The sequence below is a fragment of the Takifugu rubripes genome, chromosome 2 (assembly GCF_901000725.2).
Source record: "Takifugu rubripes chromosome 2, fTakRub1.2, whole genome shotgun sequence".
Lineage (NCBI taxonomy): Eukaryota > Metazoa > Chordata > Actinopteri > Tetraodontiformes > Tetraodontidae > Takifugu > Takifugu rubripes.
Genome location: NC_042286.1, coordinates 2,770,780 through 2,795,582, shown reverse-complemented (window position 1 = coordinate 2,795,582; position 24,803 = coordinate 2,770,780). Strand labels below are relative to the sequence as shown.

Genomic DNA, 24,803 nt, shown 5'->3' with positions numbered 1-24,803 from the left:
TCTTCCTTAAGAAAAGATCCGTTTTTACTGTTAATAACGGCTCCTGAGCAGTTTAAAAACAAAGAAAAAATTGAAAGTAACTGAATTTCGGGGACAGGTTTGACAAATATTCTCATTTCTTTACCCCTCAGGATTTGAGATCATAAAACCTGAAGGACATATAAGCACATTTAGGATCTAATGAAGGAGTTAAATTTGGAAAACACATCACTTTTCCCCAGTGACCTTAGTGGCGGTCGGGGCTAACGGGGATGTCTTCAGTATTTATGATAAGTAAACTCCTAAATCTTTCCTCAAGCCTCGGATTAATCTGCTGAAAGTCGGCGTCTTTCAATTTGACGGAAAAATATCTGCGTGGCCTTTAATTGCATAGTTGTAATTGTACATCAAGGCACTTCGGTTTTATTTATATAGCCTGTAATTACAAGCATAATTGCCTCTTTTAACAGAGACACATTCTTCTTCCAGGAAGTGCAACAACAACAGTCAAGCAAATGTCCCAACAATCCTTTTGATGCATCACATCAAGGCTTTTCATATTGTTATAACATGAGATGTATCTGGGATCATTGGACGGCACTGTCGATGAGCAGTGGGCATTATGGGTAATTATTCAACTTCATTCAAATTCCATCATTTGGCCAGTGGGGACGTGAAGACGTGTTTCAGTTTCAAAGCATCCAATCCCAAGAAGAAAATGAACTTATCATGGATTCTCCTCTGCAGGATGAATGTCTGCGTCTACTAATCACCAGGGTTCATTCCTGAGGTTCTCTACATTAAAGCCATTTGCTCTTAACCCAGTCGGCTGGATGAGTGTTCTTAAATATTCCCACAGTCACTGATGCGCCTGGGCCAGCATTTCCACCGAACGAGCCACCGAACGAGCAATTCTGTAACCTAATACAATGGCCACCTTTCGTCACCACCGCCAGCTAACGTTTCATGGTTTAATATTTCCTGTCAGGAGTTGCCGTCACCTAAAGATGCCGTATTCAATCTGTGTCATTCCTGATGTCAGCTCGCAGCCATTCAAACACTCCGCTTCAGTCATAACTGCTCTCCAGGCTGTGTTTCTGATTCCACTCTGATTCCATTTGAGCTCTACAAAGGTCACTGCGCGGAGAGTGGCGGGTTCTCCTCACCATTACGGACATGACATTCCAATTAAGCACACGGACGTAGCTGACTACATAACCCAGGAATCAAAAATTAATCACTCTCAGGGGATCTGGATTATCCAAGCCTGAGTGGCGGACAAAGCCCAGTCAGGAAGAGCTGAGCTGCCTTATCTGGGGTTGCCTTTTTCTCCTCCTCCTCCTCACCTCTTTATTCTACTGTGCTTTCATTTATCTATCTTTTTGAGGGGAAATTAGGGCCATGGCTAATTGACAGCCAAGTGTGTTGGGTGGAGGCTTGTGTATTGATTCTTGGTATAAAACAAAACTCTCTGTGGGGTTTATTAATTTTGTAAATTCACGTTTCCCAGGGAGTGGATTTGTAAATCTGCATTTATGTAAAATAGGGGGACAGAAATGCTTTCATCCCTGTGTGTGTGTGTGTGTGTGTGTGTTTGTGTGTATGAGTGTTCTTGCATTTGCTACATACACTCCAGTCGACAAGCAAAATGAGGAAAATGTTGGGAAGTGAGGCCATTTTGGCCGGTCCTCACAACTTTAAAGGACAATTTGAGGGTTAAGATCTGGTTTTAAGGTTGAAGTTAGACTTAGTTTAGGTCAGGATCAGGGTTAGGGGTTAGTTGGGGTGGTTAGGGTAAGGAGCTGGGAAATGCATTATGTCCTCACAAAGATAGATACATTGAAGTGTGTGTGCGTGTGTTTACCATACCAGTCTGCCAGGCCATAAAGAGGAAGCGTGATGAGTTTCCAGGACTTCTCAGATTTGGCTTCACTGGCTGAGTTCCACAGTTGGCGCGGCTCCTCTGGACCTGTGCTGTTCTCCAGTAACCACAGAGACAACAACCCCTTGTGTGAGCCCCCGGAACACAGCCAGAAACGCACCTGTTGAAGCAAAGGTGCTGTTGAGGCTTTAGTCAATAACACCTTTCTGAAAAAAATAAAATGCACCTCTAACACTTATTCCTGGATTGGAGGTAAACCAGCCGAGTGTTTAACCCGTCACACCGCTCAGGGAGGAGGTGCATTCAGATCGGCACCAAGATTCTTTGGCAACAGCCGCCTGCTCTGTTCTAATTATTCTATGATTAATAAAAGTTCAACCTGGATCATCATTTTTATTACTTTATCATCTACGCTGCTCCTGCAGCCACAATCTAATTTCACATTTATGTTTTTGGGGAGGAGGGTGTCTAAAAATGGAACGGCAAACAGAAAAAAAGAGGACTGCAAAGGTTGCTTACAAGCAGGAGATTTGAACAGATCCCTCTGCGGCATTTCAGCGCGGCCAAGAACACTGTTCCCGCTTCTCCTTTTAAGTCGAACAGATGTTGGCTTGAGAATGAAAAGTCCAAGAACAGACGGCACCACCTTGACAACTGGATTCACGCTGGGAGCTCGGCGATCGCATGTCCTTATCAACGGCAACACCGTATGGCTTAAACATTAAGATTACCGACCATGAAAGCAAATGTGGTCTGTGGCTAATACCCACAGCTAATATCTTTGGCATAGGCATCCAACAGCAGACAAGCTAGATTGGACAGCACCAGTTCAGTGTAGGGAGAAGGATTTAGTGTGTTAATCTGGAATCAAGGCTAATCTTTGGCTATACACCGAGACGCTAGTGGGGAACGTCTGAGGTGGTGTAATACTCTTCCCACTGCTTCCACAAACATCACAACACCCTCTGATTCCATGTCTGCTGCTCCTGTCGCTGCTCACCTCTCTGTCATTCTCAGATTTACTCCCCACTTCTCTTGTTATCTGTTGTTTTGGTCTTTTGAACTCTCCTCCATCTGCAGTCCTCACTACTCCCAGACTGCCCGCAAAGAGCACAGCCAGAGGGCCAAAGGTTGCCACAGCACATGGTATTAAACCAAATGACATCTCTATATGGTGCGCGCAACATGGAGGAAACAGTCAACTCCTGAGACCTGCCCCATTAGCAGTCTGGCATGAATAATACAAGACTTGTAAATATTTTTGCAAATGGGTCAGCAGATCCTTGTGAGCGATGAGGTCGTTGGCATTCTTCTTCTCAGGGCGCAGCTTTCTGTCTGGGGACACTGTTGTTTTGAATGTGAATGAATGAACCTTTCTGAAGCAAATGACCTTCAAGGTTGTGAACTGCAACAGAGAAATATTGAAAAAAAAACAAAAAAAACAAGTGTCCCTCATCTAAAGCATCTCGGCTTGTTGAACCACAGGAAGTGATTTTCCCATAGGAATTATTTTTCTCCACTTCCTGCCCCCGTCTGAAATCACTGCAAACCAGCCCCAAATTTGGTGGAAGAAGCCGATACGTCCGGCGGGTGAGTTGTGTTTTACGTCAGAACCTGTGGCCAGTGGCTGGTTGGGTCATCAACTCTGGCGTGGTCCTATCATGAGAACGATTCCCAGGCAGGTTCAGACCAGTTTTAACCAGGTTACATGTATGATGTCTTCAGCGCAACATCTGGGGTTTTTATTGCACTTTTAATGCTAGTAAACACAACGACTCTTGTACAAAAATATGGATATAAATATTCTATAATGTGCTATGTGATGACCACTGAAGCAAGACGTTCTCAGCCCCGAGGAGAGGGAGTAATAACGGGCGTTCACATTTTTCTGTTACACAGGAAGATTTAAAAACCAACCAATGAAAAATAAAAAGCAGTGAACGCTCAGTTAAGTCAGGAAAGGACAATCTGCAGTAATTTACCTGAAACATCTATTTTAGGCCTTCGATAGCAGTGGTTCCAACCTTTTGTCCTTAAAGCCTGCTTGGATGCAAGCAGGGCCCTACCAACAGTCCAAATGCATCAAATGAGGTTATCAAGTTATTTACTTACAATAAAAATAGCTTTCTTCCTATTCCCATTATCCAACAAACAAGGTCACAGATGTTTTAGCAAGTAATAGCTCAATAAATGTAATTGCGGACCAAAAATAAGATTTAATTTCGTGTATAAAGAATATTGCTGATCCACTTGAGTGTGTTATTGGAGTGTTTAAAATGTAAACTGCACAAATATCAAATATTTGTTATTTGATATCCTCACAACCTCAGAACAAATAAAGCTCTGAGCAACACCTGCAATCTGTGGCGCCCCCCCGTAGGGGCCGGGACCCCAGGTTGGGAACCACTGCTCTATAGTATGTAGATAAGCCTAATTAACCAACTCATTTAAGTGGATGGCCGAACCGGTTTCCATAACATGATGTAAATGGTGGCTCCGCTGCCTCATGCCCCAGTTTACACCTACAGTCAGTGGATGCAAACTGGAGCACCTTCATGAACCAACACTTTCCTTTTACACAGAAACAAATGCTGCAGTGTCTGATATGTACCCCAGCATGCATGTTAATTTTAATCTGTTGCACAGTTTTCAAGGTTCATTAAGTTGCTTTTCACTCTGCAACTCTGGCAGTGGTTTTTAAAGGAGCCTGGGGATATTGACGGTATTAGTTCTTCGGTGTTCATCTGAACGTGGTAATGAATGTTGAATGAATGCGCCATTTGCATCATAGTGAAACCGAGCATGTTAATCTCTTGATGTTGTCGCGTGAAGACGTGATCTGCGTAGGTGATCTTTTTTTTTTTGGTGTCCGGGGACGCAAAGTCTTTGAGAACGTTGTTCAAATGTGGTCTCATGTTACCCGGATTATTTTGGGATGTATTGGGAGACAGGCTAAATCGGCCCAGATACATTCAGCAACACACATTTTCTCTGTAGAAATACAGAGTTAGCATGCTGTTAGCAGTTAATATGCGCAGGCCAGCTGCAATATTACAGTACAAAAAACAAAAAACCTACAGGCAATACAGAAACGTATGGGGGCTTACTTGCTGCTGTTTGAAACCTGAAACCACCAAAATATGAATAAATCTGCCAGGATAATAAACCTGCCTTAACAATGCCCCGTTTCTATGAGAACAGAGATTTTGGGATGTACCCACAGCCTAATAAGAGGTCAGGTAAGCTGAATTGCAGAGACCACATCCTGAGTTTGTGCATGCCTGTGAATAATGAATGTGATGAGGCGGCGCAGAGGGAGCGCGCTGTGCGTTTCTCACCGTGCACGGGGAGTTTCTCAGAGGGGGAGGGAAGAGGGGACTCCTCAGAACTGCCGGACTACGCTGCCCTTTGGCGTGGCCTCCTTCCACAGAGAAGCTCACACCTATGAAATACAAACACAAATGTGCAGAGAGAGATCCCAACACATACGCGGGTGTCAATACATAAACACATCATTTCATATTTCCAGGCTCACTCAATTTCCTCGTTTTGGAAATCTAAAATTTTAACCCTTGAAATTTTGGGTTTGGCACAAGACCACTGAGCTTCAACTTGTAGGGAACAAGGACCACCCTCAGCAAAATGAGACACACTCGTGTCTCTGCACTGATGATGAACTGCGGATGGAGGAGGATGCAGGGAGTCGACACGCTGCAGCGTTTGCTCTCAGCGGGATTCTGTTTGTACCAAAGCAAAATCAGTGTCTGTGGCTTTAGAGATTCGGGTATGTTGCTACAGCTGTTAGAATCAAATATTCCAGGTCATTAAAATCCCCAAATATATACATCGTTGCTTTCATGTAAAATTTTCCCTCCGGAGGTTCTAATGAGGCATTAGCACTTGAAAGAGTCTGCAAATAGGCCAGCGTTTTATAAGCTCCTGATATCATGAGAGATGCACGTTCGCCACCTGATGATGGGCAGCTCTGTCTGGACGTCTTGGCTGGCGACTGAAGTCTTTTCCAGGAGAGAGTGCGACCAGCTATTGGCTTCCAGCTGCAATCACCGTCTTCAAAAGAGCAGTAGCTGCCATTGAGAAAGTCACCTGAGGAGGTATGGAAGAGAAAACTGATCAAGGTAGGCAGGAGACAATAAAGAAGAGTGGTGGTGGTGGTGTGTGTGTGTGTGTTGGGAATGGGGCATATAATGAGTAGAAGGGCCTGGCCAGAGGATAGACAATACTGAGGTGAGTGACCACTGACAGCCTCTGACAGGTGGGGGTGATGGGGGTTGTCACAGCTTAAGGACCTAAGCAACAGTGAAGGCAGTGAAGCATATTGGACGGACAATGGAACTCCCCAACTGAAGAGCAGCACTTGATATACTTTTCTTTTCAAGATCAATGCAATCTTTCATATTAAGAGCATCACTAACCTACAATTATTACAAAACTCAGCTGCACGGGTGCTGACGAGGACCAGAGGGCGGGAGCACATCACACCGGTTTTAGAATCGCTGCATTGGCTACCCGTGCGTTTCAGGATCGATTTTAAGGTTCTTTTATTAGTTTTTAAATGTCTTAATGGTCTTGGCCCGACTTATTTATCCGACATGCTTTTATTCTATCAACCCTCGTGGACTCTGAGGTCCTCTGGCACCGGCCTTTTAACCGTTCCACAAGTAAGCTCTAAAACGCACAGGGAAGCGGCCTTCAGTTATTATAGTCCCCGACTGTGGAACAGCCTGCCGGAGAACCTCAGGGCCGCAGAGACTGTTGAGATTTTTAAAAAGAGGCTCAAGACACACCTTTTTAATCAGGCCTTTGATTGATTTTCTGATTATTTTTAATTTCTTTTATGTTTCTTTTTATGTCTTATGTTTCTTTTTATGTCTTATCCTTATTTTACTTGATACTTTTACTGTTTTACTCCCTCAGTTCTTAGTTTCTCAGTTTTTAGTCTTTACACCTTTTATCCCATTTACTGTTTCAGTCCTTCAGTTTTTAGCTCCAGTGTCTCCTCATGGTGTTTCCTCATGGGGGCCTGCCAGGCTGGGAGATGTTTCCGGTCTACCGCTGGGGGTGCTGTCCCATTGTCGACTCTGGCCTGGGTGGTTAGGGGGCTCCGTGCCTTGGTGTGGAGCCTCCTAGTCTGTCCGGGTCGGGGTGGGACTTTGTGGCGGTACCACCTGTGGTCACGGACCGTGACCTCCCTCGGCCTGGTGGGCCTCCAAAGGTGGCGTCTCCTTTGCCTCAGGTCTCGGTGCCCAGCCATGTCTCAGCTTGTTTGTGTGTGTGGGTGTGTGTGTGTGTAAGTGTGTTGTATGCATGTGTGTGTGTGTCCTTTTTCTTGATTCTCTTGTTGTCTTTGCTGTTTTTATCCTTTGTGAGGCACTTTGTGCTACCTAGTGTATGAAAAGTGCCATATAAATAAAGATTGAATTGAATTGAAATGAAATGAATTAAATGACAGGATCAAAACAGATCTACATAGGCATAGCTGCGCCAAGGGTAGTGCTGAAGCTGTTGCTTTTATTTGGAAGATTTCTTCATCTATATACAGATACTAGCATGCCCTTTAAATCGTGCCAGCAGAAAAATAATGTAATTTTGGGCAGTTTTAGTTGAGGTCATCTTTGTAGCTTTAAAAGAGATAATGCATGCGGACATTGATATATATATATATAAATAATATCTAGCAAACATTCCAATACTGGAGTGTTAAGGTCACCCGACTGACCTTATCTAGTGTTTAAATTGTAAATATGTGCAGGAGAAACAATGTTTAACTTGCAATTCTCATCTTTAGTGTTATAAATACTTCCCTGATCCTCTTTTGATTCACTGTTTATTTGTCAAATGTGCAGACACACATGAAAGATTATCGTTAGAACATCCCAATTAGGCTAGCCAGGCAGTGGGTAGAGAAAATATTTGCAGCCTTTAAATTTTTCGGTATTTCTTAGGGTGAAGCCTCATGTCAAAATAGTGAAAAAGCAAAACAAAGGCACACAATCACACACACATTAATTGTTTTTGCCCCTCATCAATCGACACTCAAAACCTCACCAGAACAGCCAAAATTAATAAAAAAGAAAAACCGGAAATATCCCATGAACATAAGTATTCTTACTTTTAGCAGTCACATCAGGATAGAATTTAATTGGAGCAGATTTTTAAGGTGCCCAGCTGTCTCAATAAGGTCTTATAGCTATATAAAGCCTATTTCAAGCATATTAGAGCAAACATGAGATCCATGGGGTGAAAAGAACTGCCTGAAGAGTTGGACCATTAAAATACTCTCCACAGTGAAAGACACATGAAAAGGCCAAGTAGTTTTTCTGCCTTTCTTCCCACCTCATGCGATACTTCTCCATTCACCCTCCTGTGCTCCACTCCTACTGCCCCATCCACCATCAAGCCACCACTACTTGCCTGACTCCCATCCCTACAACCTGGACCGATGTTCTGTTGCAAACCTTGAGTGAATCTAGGTAATTTCCTCAGACTTCTGCCCCCAACCACAAGGTCTGCCCTTACCCTCCTGGTTTTGGTCTACCTGTTCTGTGGCTGTGCGGAGATTTGCTGCCTTGTTGCAACAGTTTGAGAACCTATGATCCAAACTATGACTCCCTGTTAAACAGAGACTCTTTCTATTACCACACTGGTCTCAACAGGTCTGCTGTGTGGGTTTTTACCCACTGGACATTCCCTCTGCATCTCCCTGTGTCTGCTGCAAACCACATTAAAGTCACTACCAACTGTACCTGTGGGTCTGCTTTGTGGCTAAGTCCTGCCCCCCCTCATGGTTACAATTACATCTTTCCTTACAGCAAATGTAGATTCTCATTACCTATACATTCAGCTGTGAGTGAGGGCTCCCACACATTTGGCATCTATCCAGTTTTGGTTTTGAGAATGTGAAAAATAACCCAAACATTCTGGGTATCCTTCATCAGACTTGCAAGTCCTGCATTCCAAGATGGCATCTTGCTCCCGAAACGAAAGCTTGTCAGGCGCTCCTACCTTAGTTACTGTTGCTAACATCTCTCCCAAGAATCTCCCATTGGTCTATTCTGCTGTAGAGCAGAGAAATAGCCAAAATATAAGAGGGGTGAATACTTTCTGTACCCATTGTAAGTCCTCTCTGCAGAACAATACTCTAATTGGCTCCAACGAACACTGTTCAACACGAATGTCACATGACCTCATAATTATTATCTGCCCAGAATGCACCACAAGCAGATTAAGCTATATCCACCACACTGTGGATATGCCTTCATTTTTTATTGATAATGACTACTTGATGTGATACTCTTTTGACATTTGACCCTTTATGGAACTGGTGAGGTGCACAGGAGCCATTGTGGGACACCAGCCCCAAATCAGCTTCTCTTTGGATGAGAAACCAAAGAGGATGCAACTTCAGCGTCCCCTGAAGTAATCGACCAAAACAAATTTGTGAACTGTCTAGTAACTGTCTTCCCTAATTTTCTGTCAGTAGCTGATCTGAAGTTGCATGTGTTGACTGTCACAGCTATATCTTTTCTTCTCTGACCACCGTTCAATAATCCTTCTTTCCACATTCGGTATAACCATGGCGGCCTTCTTGTGTCTGTCTGACTGTATTTTATTTCCGTGATGAGGGAATGACAACCCCGTGGAAATACAGAAGTCCCTGTATGGCTGTAGGCAACTTTTTGAACAGTAGAATCTTGGCCAGGAGCCTCCCTGATACCATGCAATCTGTTCCCCTGTAATTGGTCTTGTTGTCACTTCCTGCACATACACTTTTTTCCCCCCCAGTGATCTGCTTCAAGTAAACAGTCCAGTAGGGATGCCAGAGACTGGCCAGCCATTCTTTTTCTATTTAAGAATAGAGCTCCTCTGTCACTGTTAAAATCTGTGAGCAGAATGCAACCGAGGAAAGTTTGTAAAGTGTTTTACAAACACCAGACAGGCTGAAACTCAACCATCATACTGCTCCCCTGCTAGTTCCTTCACTGCTGCACTCAAAATGACTTACTCATTCACTCTGATGTCTTTTTTTCGTCAACTAATACATATAATACACTCAGTGGTCATGTGTTTGGTGATGTACTGCTTTGTCCTTGATAAATAACTATTAATGAAAATAATTAACAATGAACTTCATTTCTAGTGTCTCGTGTGCGACCGCAAAGGATATGTTGCTTGTTTAGGGGAGATTGGTTGTACACTGCTTTTCACAGTGCATTAGAGTTAGGGTTGGGTGCATGAAATAAGGTGCAACCATCCTCACTTAACGTTCCAGCCAACCTACAAAATGGAGAACTCTTTATTAACTGTATTATTTAGGGAATAGGGAGCAGTTTCAGACAGAGATTAAGTTGCAGAAATCTTTTCCTAAAGTCCTATACACTCATTGAACAGGCTACTATTGATAACCACAAATAAACACCTCACCAACATGATCCCGTTTAGATTTGAGTAACTTTATGTTGGCAACAAGTTATGAGGCGGGTTTTACACTGCTCTCGGGTTTCTTCTTAACTTTTTATGCCCAGATTCTGGTGCTAATTATCATTTTTAAAATGGTGTTCTCCATATAATGGAATTAAAACAGGCTTAAGCTGAGAAAATGAAGCACAAGCATTCTTCTCCAACATCCTGCACTGCTCTGAGAGTGTATTACTCTACATAATGAAACATGTGATGATTTCTTTTAGGCATTTACAGTAATGTACATACTTTGATGTTAACACTCAAATCAAGTCAAAACAAAATGCTTTAGTTAATGAGGTATGAGTCTGACATTAACCATTATTGTATGGAATAGTCACGAATCATTACTTTGGTTATTTATTTATAGCAGTTTGGCTGCACTGTTTATTAGCATGTCCTTTATTACAGTAATTTGCCACATTTGCGTTCTATCTGCTCCGGGTTTTAATTCATTTTTTTCCCGAGTTTCATTGTTAGTGGTAGTTTCATAGTTTAGTGATAAGATAAGATAATTGCTCTAATTAATCTTCAAAGAATACCCCAATAAAAATGCTGGCCAATTGCATTACCATCATGCTGTAGAGAATAGCAAGAATGAAATCCAATATTCCACAAACATAAATTGTTCCAGCATCTATTAGTAGCATAAACTAAACAAATGTCCTTTTACTGCTTCGTTAAGCATAGTTACCTTGGCAGATTAGTAAGGACAGGGGGAAAAGGCTCACAAAATGATTCAAAGGTCCATTTTGATGATTGTGATGAGCAGTGGCATATCTATGTTTGACTAATATGCTAATAAATGATTTCATGGTGTTGTGCTTGTTCAGCACAGGAAGTGGTAGCACACTGGTTTTGAGTAGGTTGAAGTGAAGACAGCATTGACCAGACGTGATTAATGATCCTTCCTTTAATTAACGATCAAATGCCAAGAGGAATCTTGCAGACTGCTGCTTTGAATTCTAGTTTGCGTTCACCTTTGATGTCAGCAGTCCCTCTTTGTTGTTGGAAGGGGAATTTGGGTGATGGAAAACAGTCGGGTATCTGCAAAATTTAGACAGACTAAGATCTACCAGAGGAAGCTGTGACTCTCAAAGAGTGGAGGATGTGTTGATGCATAATGATGCCGGAGTAGTATGGTGAAGACAATCCACAGGGATTCCATTTTTCTCTATGGAAGGAATCTTCGTGACTGACACCGGCTTAGTTTGTTCCTCTTGCTTTTCTCTCTTTTTTTGTTAATGAGACTTGGCACACTGTTTGAAGGATTTAAATAGATCAAATCAGATGAAGTTAGCTCGCGGATAGATCATAGAGAATGGAGTATCACAGAGGGAATGCTGTGTAATTTGGGTAGCAGGGGGTAATTGTGACAATAGAAAGCAATGAAAACGGAACAAATATCTACCTTAGGGGACATTAAAAGCTTGTGGGGGACAGCAAAGAGACACGCAAAAGTTTAGGTGGACTCATAAAAGACATATGGGCTGATTTTGGATAATCACAAAGGACAGAAGTTAATATTATTGCAAGTCTTTAGTGGGAGACAGGGGAGAGAATGCTTCAGCATTGGGGCTTTCTAAATCAGTGCGACACGATCACTGTTTATTTTCACAGTATTTAAATTTGCCAAGTCAGAGGAGAGGCAGTTGCATCAAAGGTGGTTAAGAGCTGCAGTTTGACATCACATTATTATGGTCTGTAGAAACCTCTGCTGGAGACGGCCAAATTAAATCTGGCATCTCTGCTATTGGGATCATTATTGTTAAATGTCCAGTCCCGATGTTCACTTTAAAAGACTAGACACTAACACGAACACGAGCACGTGCACGCTCTCACGTGTGCACAAATAACACCAGCAGTCCTAACAATTATTCACATGCTGAATTCAAATAGGAATTATTCTCTTGGGGTTGCCCCTCAGCCCAATTACCGGTGATAAGTCCCCCCATCGGCGGTCATAAAAGCATACTTAATTAAGGAGACACATGTCTGGACACGTGGTTTTCTTTATCCTCTTTTCTCCCAGCTGTGATAGCGCACAAGCCTATGAGCACAATGAATCGGCTGTCTTTTTAATAAGCACCACATGGGAAGTTGACCACGTAAACGCAAATCAACTTAAATATGGGGGAGATCAAAGTTGTATTGTGGTGTTGTGAGAGTTCTGAGCCATGTTTGGACTCTCCGAAGATGTTCCAAAGATACACACAGGCAAGTATAGGACCAAAAATAGATTAGCATGACTCACGCAGGCAAGCACAAACAATAGAGTCTGGGGGATTTTACACCGAAAAGAATGTCAGCATACTTGGCTAGTGTTCCTCTTGGGCATTGGGAAAGGTGGAACACGAATGTGCAAAGATGCAAAGAGATAGAAATAACAACTATGAAGTATGTCAAGGGTGAGGAATGCTAACCAAGAACAGCTCTGCCTTTTCTCCTCTTTTTTGAAAGGCCTCGTGGACATTTTCAGTTGTTGCTCCGGTGGGCCAAATGCCAACGCTTCATTAAAGACCGATCAGTGAGGTTGACCAGCTCTGACGCCTTCATCCAGAAAGGCCAACAGACACGTAAACCTTCCTCTTTAAATCACTTTTAAGCAGTTGATCCTCTGTGGTATTGTTATACTCACGACATTGGCCGCCTTCATCGTCACCCAGCGGACAGTCCCTTGTGAAGTCGCAAAGTCTGTGGAGTGAGATCCCAGGACCCTGGTAACAGTGGTACTGGCCCTCCAGTGTAATGTTGGGGCCACCTGAGGACACTGCACAGAGCATGAAGAGGAAAAGAATTGAAAGAAGGGAAGGACAATGATCACATTAAATGTTTTCTACACATTATTTGAAAAAAAAACAACCTAATTGAAGCCTTTAAACTGGCCTGCATTAAAAAAAGAACTACTGAGTATTTCTCAAAAGTGAAACTGATATTTTAGAAAAAGAAAAAATTATCTACAAAAGATCACGCATTGATGAAGAATTGCTTTTTGAATTGATTTTGAAAGCCAGGTCTCAAGGGGTATAATCCAAACTGGTTTTCTGACCTACCAGGTTGAAAGCTCTTGCCATTTGCCTTTGTAAAAGACACTTTCCACCTGGGAGGACAGAAAATCCAGCAGGATCCTGGCGATACAGGACTGTGGTCTGACACCCCTGCTCTAGATTATTAAAAAAAATTGGTCAATGTACATAAGCATTTAGTTTGTAAAACAGCACATATCTGTCAGACACAGAGAGCAAACTAATGAACTGTATAGTACAGGAGGTAGCACATGGAGTGGCAATGCACATCTGATATACTGTGCAAACTGATAACAGCAGAATCAGTATCTCAACGGCAACATGGGGAATTTGCCCGTATCCAGGCAAATCAGAAATAAGGACTTCACTTTGTGAAAAGGTCCAGTACCCCACCTCATTAATCATCACAACCTGATCACAGCTCAGAAAACAAAGCTCTTAAAATGATGTTCGCCGATGACACTCTCGCTTTATGCATTTAAAAAATAAAAATTGTAATGGACTACAGGTGTTGCCTTTGATCTTATAAAGGTCTTACAAAAATCCAAATTCCCAAGTGAACATTTCAAGGTGGCAGTAGCAAGGCAACAAAGGACAGATTATGTTGATACATTTCTTTTTCTTGTTCATAAATTGGTGATGGTGGTGATGGAAACGTTTGAGCAAATTTCGGCAAGCAAATAATAAGCGGTGTTTTGAAGTTTGTGTTTCGATCTCAGTAGCAGAATCTGCCATGGGACTGAGCTCCCAACACTCAAGTGACGGTGTAGAGCACAAAAAGGGATTCAGCCTTTTGACCGGTCCTCCAATTGTCATGTAGGAGCCCAGCATCCAAGCCAGCCAAGACCAGGTCACTGCTCCATCCACCCTTAGAGACACTGAGCATCCAGGAGCATGACAAACTATGGCGTTAATACAATGACTGTTGAGTTTCAAGGCGATGAATAATGCAGTTCCATTTAAGTGAATAGATGCTCAGCTTCTGCAGGCAAATGCATTGGCATTACAGGAATGTAGGAGATGACAGAATTAATCAGGTCAGGCGACTTGCGATAAATAGCTGACTCTGAATGAACTCGTCTTCTTGTTGAATACGTTCTTACGCATTTGTAGGCAGTGTAACACAAACGTACATATTTGAACATTACATTTTTGACATTTTAGGAGAAGCTGAGTTTCCCTTCCAATGTGAGAGAAACCGGCTCTGCTTCAGACAGCTGCTTGGAATCTGCGCCAGGGTTCCTTGCCTGGAACAGAGACGGCATGCTGGGGATTTGGGTGTGACTCATTACTGCTGGAATGATGGAGTTGGAAGTACATCACATATGTCCTGGATGAGGAATTTAATGTGGCGTTGGTCTTCTCTCCACTGTTCTGGGCTCTCCGCTCTCATCCAAGTCCCCTGTTGGGCCACACCATTCCAGGCTTCTCTGCTTCTTCTACTATGTCATCACGCCTCTTCACTGATGGTATCTTCTTGGAAGGGATCATAGCCATGGATGAATACTCCCACGGGGATCCTGTTATGTGCTCTGGCTTCTGTATCCTGAACAGTTTAATTTTTCTTTCACTTCCTGCCTTTTTTCCACAGATACTCGCGCTGGCCACCTTCAGAGGAGCAGAGTGTTAGTGATGTACCACTTTTCTGACTCTCCTCACGTCGACCTCCTTCTCCAGGGCCAGTTGGGTCAGTTGTTTTCTTGCTGTTTTCTTGCTGTCATGCTGTTTAGGCTTTTGGAAGGCCCCAGCGGCTGCTGACCCTCCTCTCCAGTAAATCCACTGTTAAAATAGCAACTGGAACAGGAGGTCCACTGCTTTCAGCCAGCTGTCCAATATTCTATAAGTCCTTGGCCAAGCTGTTGATTGGCTTCACTGTGGTTGTGATAGCACCATCTCCCCGACCTTCTTGTTCATCAGCAATGTGGATTAAGATTTAGCAGTTTTGCATATCCCGGAACACTTCACAGCATTAGAGGAAAAGTAATAATCATATTTTGATTCAAGTGTGCAAGGAAACTGAGAAACATAAGGGACATATCCCATGATTGGACACAAGTGTTAGCGGAAAGCTTTAATGGTCGCTGCAGCTTAAGTATGGGGCCACATTAAAAATTTACATCGCATTAAAGATTTCAGATGAGAAGAAGTCGAAGAAGTTGAAGAAGTAGGAGAACAAAGCTAATCTGATTTAAAACCGGTTTCTTTATGACGGACTGTGCTTATAGATGTGACTCATGCTCCATATATGCATTATGTATTAGTTGTGGTCAGCGGGTTCCTCTCGTATAATGTTGACACCACAGTGTAATTTATCATAAAAGGACATAAAGGTACCTTCACTATGCTGAAAAGTTTGGGCCGAGGTATGTAAATCCAGCTATTTATCTCTGCTGACTGACAATGGAGTGAAGGGTATAGGATTGGTGATGCTGCTGAACTTTAAGCTGCTTGGGCAGGTCAGTACTCTAAGAAATGACCAGTGGAGTCTCAGCCTACTGCAGTTCCTAAATCACACTGTCAGGTCGTGAAACTAGTTGGCCAGTGGGGGATGAATTGCTTCTACGAGTCTGAGTTTTGTTATCCTTGTACTTGGGGGCTGTTTTGCTTTGTGAAGGTCAAGATGCATGAGTGGTGCGGAACTGGAGAGGTGTCTGGGTAGGACAGACCATGAAAAACAGTAAACAGAAATCTGGGCTGAATAAAACCCTAACATCCAAGGTTGATAGGACAGACAGTAGCAATACAAAATTTCTACCTTTGGACTAACTTTAATGTATTGGGTTGTTAAAACAGAGTGAGCAGACTGTGATTGTGCCCATGAAAGCATTTTCGACTGGTTTACATGCGTCCAACACTCCGATGTGGGAAGAGAAAGTAAATCCAATAAGAAGAAAGCTTTGCAAGCAAGAAAGAACGCTGTTTAGACAAGAATCTAGATGTTTCAGTCGGGAAGAGAAGGATGTGGAGGATAATGCTAACAAAAAAAGGTATTTTCTGTATTGTATGTGAGACTGGCTGATGAACAGCAGCAGTTAACATACAAACAACTTTTCTTGTAAAATCGACACTATGCTTTAGATGTATAGGTCTTCATTTGAGCAGTTTGACAGTGATTGTCAATAGAGGATAAAGGATATGTAAAAGAGCATGATTTTTGGCCAAATTAGCAGTTTGATTAATAGTTTTGGGATGTTAGAGTGATCTCAGCAACATCCAAAGGCTCAAAAGATCACAGAAAACAAGAGAAGAAATGAAAGAGAATTTTCCCAGTGAACACATTCCACACAGCATCTCGCCACGTTAAGAAGACTCCAGGGGAGTCATTTACAACGTGAAACCCCCTTAAAGCTGAAAAGTCTTCACCTCGTTCACATTTAGTTTTACCTCAAAGCTGTTACCGTTAATAGAGGAGGAAAAGAAAAATCTGTAACTGTCAAAATCGTAGCCATGACTGTGTTTTCAAGGTTATTATCCGAAGTAGCAGATGGGGGTGGTGCAACACTGGCAAACGTGTTATTGTAAAAAAAAGTTGCTAAAATGTGAATGGAGGTTTTCAGTCAACTTGATTTATTATGGTCATTTATCATACCCTGTCCAGCTCCACCTACTTGTATCGACTCATGTTGACACAAAAGGCTATCCCATTAAAGCACTCGCTGCACGGCGCCAGGTACGACCGCCATCCAGACACATTCACACATTTGTGCTGTTCGTTAAATGTTAAAACACAATTAGTTTTGCACATTTCTTCAGGCAATCTGGATGAATTGGATTCTTAAATGTAGTCACAGTAGGGAAGGATCACAGTGAACCAGCCCAGTCAGACATCTGCTTTAGAAATGTTCATTTAATTATATCCAAGCCTGTATATGAAAAAGATTTAAGTTACTACAGTATAAGGGGTAAGATAAATCCCCGCTTTTCACCTCTTTTTCTGCTCAATGTTTGGAGGATTAAAGCTTCCCCCAGAAATGAATAGGCATGGTATATTTTCAATTCTCTTTCAAAACAATAAACTACAAAGTAATAGTTGATGCTTTTGCATAAATGCATCAACTACATCAAACTTTGGCTGATATCCAACCGATAATGATCATACAATATGCATTTGAATGAAACCTTTGCTGTAGTTTGAACCATTCAAATTCTGAAGAGGCAAAAACTACTAAAGTCACAAGAACAGTTGGAATTATGCTGAAAGGAGAATGAAATGGCCTTGTCCTAAAGTCAATGTCTGAAAAATAGCATGGAAGGCTTCAAATAAGCTGTTGTGCTTCAAAACGGAAACACACACACCCTTGTGCTATCTTTGTGAGGACATGGACTAATACATTCCACAGTGCCTCACTTTACCCCTAACCATCAAAACTATACCCTAACCCTTACCGAACAACCCAAATTCTGACCTCAACCTCAACCAAGTCTCAAACTGGCTTTAAACAATGTGAGGACCAACTAAAATGTCTCCACAAAAATGTAGTAGTTGCTAGTAGAATGCCTATTCTGCTACTTTATATGTACCATGTGTAAGAATCCTCCTTCACACACACACAGACATGATGGAGCAGTAGTCTGAGCTCATTTATCTTTTCAGCTTATTGATTAGTGTGTATTCTTCAAAGTCCCGTGCCTTAATGGAGGACTGTTCTCTGTCACAGGGAGCGACCACAGAAAGGGTAATGCCGCTGATTACCAGCACACTGAGGCCAGATTCTGGAGACAATCACAGAGATTTACAGTGGCTGGCCGCTGAAGATGGATGCAGCCGAGCATCTTGCTGGACAGTCGACAGGACAAGAAGTATTCACTCATGAATTCAATTAACTGCACACAACCACGCTCGATTGGGCAGAGTTCTGCCCAATCACTGTAACTATCTGTCACGCTGCCACCAGAGAAACTGTAGCACACCACACACACACCACACACACACACACACACACACACACACACACACACACACACACAGCAGATATGTGGATAACGATAATTTTGCTGGAGATGCTATTTGTATTTGCATATAGAAACAGCTTTGCAGGTATTATTACACAGTATTATTCCTAATTTTAGTCTATTGTCATGAACAGTCAAGATATTTTCCTCTTTATTCCACTCATGCATCCACAGCTGGACCCATTTGGTTAGCACCAATAACTTTCATCCTTCACCAGGCCATCAGGAGAAACATGTTATATTGATATAAAATGTATTATTTATTAAGAAAAAATGTATTATTTATTAAGAAAAAAATCATTCAAAGCAATGTTTTCAAAATCTTCAAATTCCTCAATCCCCCAACTGTTGTCAAACTCGCGGTTGTAAAATGTCATCCTTAGGCAATGTGAGTCCGATTTGTTGAATTTTTGTCCATTTGTTTAAGTTGAATTTCTTCTTCTGTAGGATATATTAAAATCTATCTATAGGATAATGAGATCTGCAGATGCTGTGGACAGTTTCATTCAAATTTTCATACTTACGAATGACATAACTACATAATAAGTAAAGAACTTAACTTTTAGGATGAGCTATACAACTAGTTGTGTGACCCATCAATTTATTATTACACAGAAAAAGGATGTTGGAAATTGAAGGGGAAAATGTAAACATTAAAAAAAATTAAATATTATTGTCCCATTAAGACTTATCAGTTTTGTAACTTTTTAATAGTGGTTCATATAACGTTTCAAAGCCGAAAGAGTATCAAGACATCTTTGTCTTAACTCTAAGCTGTTCAGTCCTCTACAAACATGTAAGGTGAGATTTTTATATTGCCAAAGGAAAGACTAATGCAATAATAGGCCACGAATCGCCCACACATTAGATTTAGGTGAGTCACCTTTCGTGGAGTTTCACCACATTTATGCACACTCATAATATACAAACATTTTCTCCAAAAACTGTGCTATGTGTCTCCTTTATTTAATTCAATTTTTGGTCCTACATGTACAAAGTAAAAGGTAGACTCGTGTTTTTATCAATATCTTCTTGGAACTTTTTTTTCACGTTATAAAGACACTAAAAGAGGGAGAGAAAGATAAATTGAGTCCTCTTTCAACCGCACATTCAGAGAAGAAAATTAGCCCACAATTATATTCCAGTTAAAGACTATTTCAGTGAATGCAATTCCAGGAAGAGAACAAAGCACCATAACTTTGGAGATGTCAAAAAAGGTCCATTCACATCTACCTATCATTATGCATTTTCAACTGTCGTGTGCTCTGACGGATGTGCTGAATACTTGCGGTAGAGTTCACACAACTAAGTTTACTTCCAGTCCGCATATACTGTGAAGCAACAATGTGGTTTAAAGTAATTTTAGATGAAATGTATGGAAGCGAATCATCTGCCAGGAGGAGTAATTTATGCCGACATTTGGGGCACAAATATGTGCTCTACAGAGTGAAATGGGATTTAGAATAACTATAATTTAATGCCGGACTGTTCTTCAGTGGTGATTATGTCTGAAACATCAAGACATTTCCTCCTCCCGCCAGATCAAGGTTGATTTAGACGCGAGTTCCATTTGGCGTACGCATGCTGGAAACACTGCTTAGTGCATTGGGCCATTTAACACTCACTCGACATCTTCAAATGAAACCGCCAGAGTAGATTGGTTTGGAGAGATGCCTACAACCAAAGCCCAGTTCATGCTGAGAGCATGCAGCTATGCAGAAAATGCCCGAGGCAAGAGATTAAAGGTAAGTATATTGGAAAAGCTTTGTACAGCTCAGAGTGGCTGTCTGGGCAGGGTGGACAGCTTCTGTCAATTGACGAGATGTGTTATTTATCCGCTCTTATTTTGGTAATTGGCTGCTCTCAATGAGCAAATGATGCGCTAAACCTACAGCAAACTGCTCGAATACCTATAAAACCACAAATACATCCCACACACCAGATAAGATAGAAACGGAAACAAGGGTTTTATATAAATGAAATGAACTTTCCTCTCTGTCTGTAGCCGAGGTCTGATGGTCTATGTAGCTTTACCCCTATTTTTAATGTCAGACATTTCACTGAATATCTGGAGATTCATCTATTCTGTTGATTGACACAAATGGTTAGCTAATAAAGGTGCCAGGATATATATTTAATCCAAGTCTTACAATAAGAGCGGAAGACTGTTAAAGCTGTGCACTTGAGTGCAGCTAGAATTCTTGCTGTACGTTCTACACCTGCCTGACACGATTCAGGCAGCCCGTGTGCTCATCAATTGATGAGTGCTGGCGCTGTTTTTTACAGAATTGATGGGATACGGAATCTCTTCCCTTCCTTCATTCTCCTGGAATGTCCCTCGAGCCTTATGGGTTGCAGCGTTTGGGATACCTTTTAATGTGCAATCGGCTTGTGCTTCTTCGCTTTTAGGGATGAAAATAAAAGCAAGCTCTGGAGATGATTTTATTTACCTAATGTGGTCAAAGAGAGGCCGCGCTTAACGTCTGGAAAACGCATATGTGTAAACCACTGTACCATAAAGCAGAAAACCCATCATCCATCTGTCCAGATACATTCCATTCTGTCCAAACCCACATTCCTCTTTGCCTCTGCAGGATCGGCCATGATTGATAGGCCTTGGGACACCCACACACTACAGTGTACCTAATCACAACGTAGAGAATCTTCGCAACGCTCCATTTAGAGCCCGCTGCGGCGGTTAGGGAAATGGGCCATAGACGGGAAGGTCGCGGGTTCAAACTCCCAGCGGTGTCTCGCTGCTGCCTTCTCCGTGCTGCGTGTCCAACAGAGAAAATACACTCTGACAGGTTGTATGGTAATAGATGAGTGCAAATGCGACTCTGCCCTCTGTTGCACAAACACTGCTTTGACTCTGGCAGCAAATGCGACCTTACGGCTCACCGTAGCGCTGAGGCTGAGGCAAAGTCAAATCTGTTGTTGACACAATTCAGTAATGAGCTCCTCAGTCAATGCAGGCTCCTCCGTTTACTTACAGGACGAGAGGGGGTTAAGAGTGTCATCGACATGTTTGCTGCACTTAAATAATTATGTCTTCTGCACAGCTAGGCTGTAAATATCAGAAAAAAACTATTCTGCTGGATAGCAGAGTTCTAACTTCCTGCCAGGAGCGTGAACTTCACTCAGTGTAAGTACACAAGTCAATGCAGGGGCAAGAAACTGAACTGCTTGTTGGCCCCGTGACTGATGACTTAATTAATGTGGAAGAGTACAGAGAGAAAAGCCTGGCAATGCCTCATTTATTTATTCTGTATCGACTGCATCTTCTTGCACTTCAGTGGATTGAGTAATCGTCGCCTTTCTGCTCAAGACAAGTCAGGAGTGAAGAGCAACGCAACAGTTTCGATTCAGGTTTCAAAGATCACTGGGACAGCTAATTACCTGTGAACTAGGTCTGGATCATCTTTGACCAGCTGCTAGCAAAGACAGAATATCACAACTTTTAAATGTTGTTTGTCCCGAGACTTAATAGAGTAATCCACTAATATTCGTATGCTGTAATGGTGCCATGACCCTCGCAGACAGTGGTGACTGAAGCTGTTAGGAGACTCTGAACATCCAGTCTGATGAATTCTTTAAACTTTGCAGCGACTAATATAAGAACAATTACCCTAACACAGGTTTTTATCGGCTTTTCTGCTCCTCATAATGAAATATTGACAACCCCTGAATCCTGATAAGCAATAATTAGCTGTGGTTTAATTCAATTCAGATAACTTGAACAATGGAGTCAACCGAGCCGTCTTTTCCCTCCCTCCCCAGAAACTCAGAGTATAAAAGATGATTTGAGGGCCAGGTCTGTCTCTAGCGCCAGCGGTAGCTTTAGAACACTGAGGAGGGAATCAGAGTTCATGTCTTAGAGTGCAGCAGATTTACATGACTTTCACTTATAACTGCAGTTTTTATTCTCAGCAGGGAGAAGAACACTGTGAACTGAGAACTATTGGGCCTAAATCACAGGAAGACTGCGGTTTGCAAATCGGTGCCCGCTTCGCTTTTTACTTAGATGATAAAATGATCACGACACTGAAATTCTGATGAATATTTCATCATGTAGTTACAATTTAGTAGATCACATAAAAAACTGCATAAAATCAGCATAAAATATTATGTTTTCAGCAGGATCACCCACTGTTGACTCTTATCAGATCAGCCATTTGTAAAAAGTTCCATCAACTGGAGTTTTTCCTGAACCCAGCACTGACGACATCAGAGGTGGACAGTCTTTTTCCCTGGTGAATCCTCCTCATTTATCTGGAGCTAAATATTGAGTGAAGAAATGCACATTTTGTTGAACAGATATGGGCATTTCTATTAAAGTGCAGGGAACTAAATGGTCCTGTCTCCAAGTGTTCCCTTTCATATACAAACCAATTTTTTGGCAGCGTCAAAGGAGTTTGGAATGTGGAAATTCCATTTTCTATCAATATAACACACAAAATGTTAATTGACTGAGAAGTAAAATCATTTGACAAAGACAACAATGGAAATCAAATGAGTTTTCTTTGACAAACAAGGACAAACCAAACAGGAACAAAACGGGAACGTTCCCGAAGACAGGAACAAACAGTATGCCAAAGCTGGAATGTTGTTTTACATCTAATGTCAGAAGGTGTATAATATATAATATTTGGATCTGTCAAGCATCTTTTAGATGATGCACAGATGAGTTTTTATTCTGCACTTACCTAAAAAATCGGACATTTTTAAACTTCATTCAGTAATTTGTTGAAAGATAAAATCTATTTTCAGAGGTACCTGTTCAAAACATGCCTGGATGCAAACAAGGATTTTCCAAAGAATGCGCTTGGAACATCTCAATGAGAGTTTCTGGGTTGTTGAGCTCAGAGGAAATTGAATCAGTTATATTAATCTAATTCCGTGGGCTTTTTGAGGTTGACAGAGGAAGATATTATTTCGGTCCCAAGCTGTCTACGCATTTCATTGAATATAATGGTGTAATGAAGTTAAAAAAAAAAAAAAATCACAAAATGGAGTTGTGCAATTTCCAGTTTGACATGTTTGTTCAGCTTTGGGAATTTAGTCGCTCTGCAGACATGTGAGACACATTTAGCGAAGATAGACTGTGTGTGGCAGCAAATCTAGGACGGATTCACCAGATCTGAGTGACTTTTTCATTTTAATTCTTAACTTAACGCGAATGATGCATGTATAGAAGCGGCATCAAACTGTTAGAGCTTCTGAATGGAATGATAAGGAATGTCTTAGCTTACCCATGGTGCAGTTGGTGGTGAAGTGGGGCTCAATGGTAGCCGTGTTGTCCTGCGGGACACGCTGGTCATAGCTCGCCGAGACCCTAAAGGGCGACCCTCCACGCGTCCCCAGGCTGAGGTGGACCACTGCCCAGCTACCAAGGAGAGAAAGCAGGAGTAGAGTCAATACAAGGAGGAGACACCATGGTTGGCAGAAAACCCCACATCCGCCAGCAGGTCTGGGGGTTAGGGTGGCTCGGGCCGGCTCGGCCTGAGTCTGAGAGGAGGGGCTGTCCAGGGCTTCGGCTGAAGCCGACATGGGGGTTCCCCCATTCCCCTCCAGAGGGGGCCTTTCTTTCTTTGTTGGTTTACGCATGGTCAGCTTGGGCGTAGTTCAGCTTCAGTAAGTCAGGTGCAAGTCGGCGTCTGCGGGTGGTTCAAAGTCAGAATTCAACAGCTGGAGACAGAAGAGCTGCAGCCTGGCGCAAAATGCAGACCTCCCTCAGCCAGTGGCTGGCTTTCAATGGTTCAACGGCTTCTAATTTTATTAAGCAAATTCTGCTGATTTGTCTTTGGCTCTTTCCTCATAACCAATCTCTCTCTCTTTTCTTCCCTCCCTCCCTCCAGTCCTCTCTCCCCTCCCCCTTTCGTTTGCTTATCACAATGACACATAAACACCTCAAATGTAAGACACAACCCATTGGACTAAATGAAATAACACTTCCTGTGCTACCTCCCTCCTTCAGCAATCTTTCGTTGACATTTTAAAGGAACTCATCGATAGAACTTCAATAGAGTTTGCGACGAGCTGCCGAGTCCTCCAGGGTCTACTGGCCTCTCGCCAGCAGGTAACTGGGACAGGCTCCAGCCCCCACGTGACCCCAACAGTGGCAGAGCCAGTTTTTTATACGAGGGGTGGCCAGAGGTGGACCAAGGGGAAATATTCCATTTGTCTGACCTATTTGTCTATTGTCCACATTGTCCTCATATTGTCCATATATATCAGGTTCCAGAGGTGGCCAGTGCTTCCCCGGCCACCCATAAACTCTGTTCTTGGACTCCATTAAGGGATAAAGAGGCAGATGGATGGATGGAAATTTATGAGTTGGACATGAACCAGTACCATTTTAACCACTTATCCCTAATCAGGTTCCCCGGGGCTGCGGGAGCCTAGCGCAGCCGTCAGTGGGTGGGAGATGGGAATACACCCCGATCAGGTCACCAGTCCATCCCGGGTGACTAACAAATGTACAG

At 42.4% G+C, this 24,803-nt stretch overlaps 1 protein-coding gene and 1 long non-coding RNA gene across 3 annotated transcripts in view; one reads left to right on the top strand and one right to left on the bottom strand.

Moving 5' to 3' along the window:
• The window catches only part of alk (ALK receptor tyrosine kinase), a 268,453-nt gene that overhangs the window by 38,843 nt on the left and 204,807 nt on the right, over nucleotides 1–24,803 (bottom strand). For both annotated transcript variants that reach the window (XM_029832749.1, XM_029832750.1), the window contains exons 5-9: nucleotides 23,571–23,704; nucleotides 12,978–13,109; nucleotides 5,831–5,965; nucleotides 5,200–5,303; nucleotides 1,849–2,021 (exon numbers count right to left, since the gene is read on the bottom strand). In XM_029832749.1, coding sequence (XP_029688609.1) covers nucleotides 1,849–2,021; nucleotides 5,200–5,303; nucleotides 5,831–5,965; nucleotides 12,978–13,109; nucleotides 23,571–23,704 — 678 coding nt within the window. The remainder of the gene's footprint in view (nucleotides 1–1,848; nucleotides 2,022–5,199; nucleotides 5,304–5,830; nucleotides 5,966–12,977; nucleotides 13,110–23,570; nucleotides 23,705–24,803) is intronic.
• Nucleotides 14,742–18,532, top strand: LOC115248864 (uncharacterized). The gene is made up of 3 exons (XR_003887589.1): nucleotides 14,742–14,834; nucleotides 14,957–15,052; nucleotides 18,024–18,532. It is a non-coding gene; the product is annotated as an uncharacterized lncRNA (long non-coding RNA).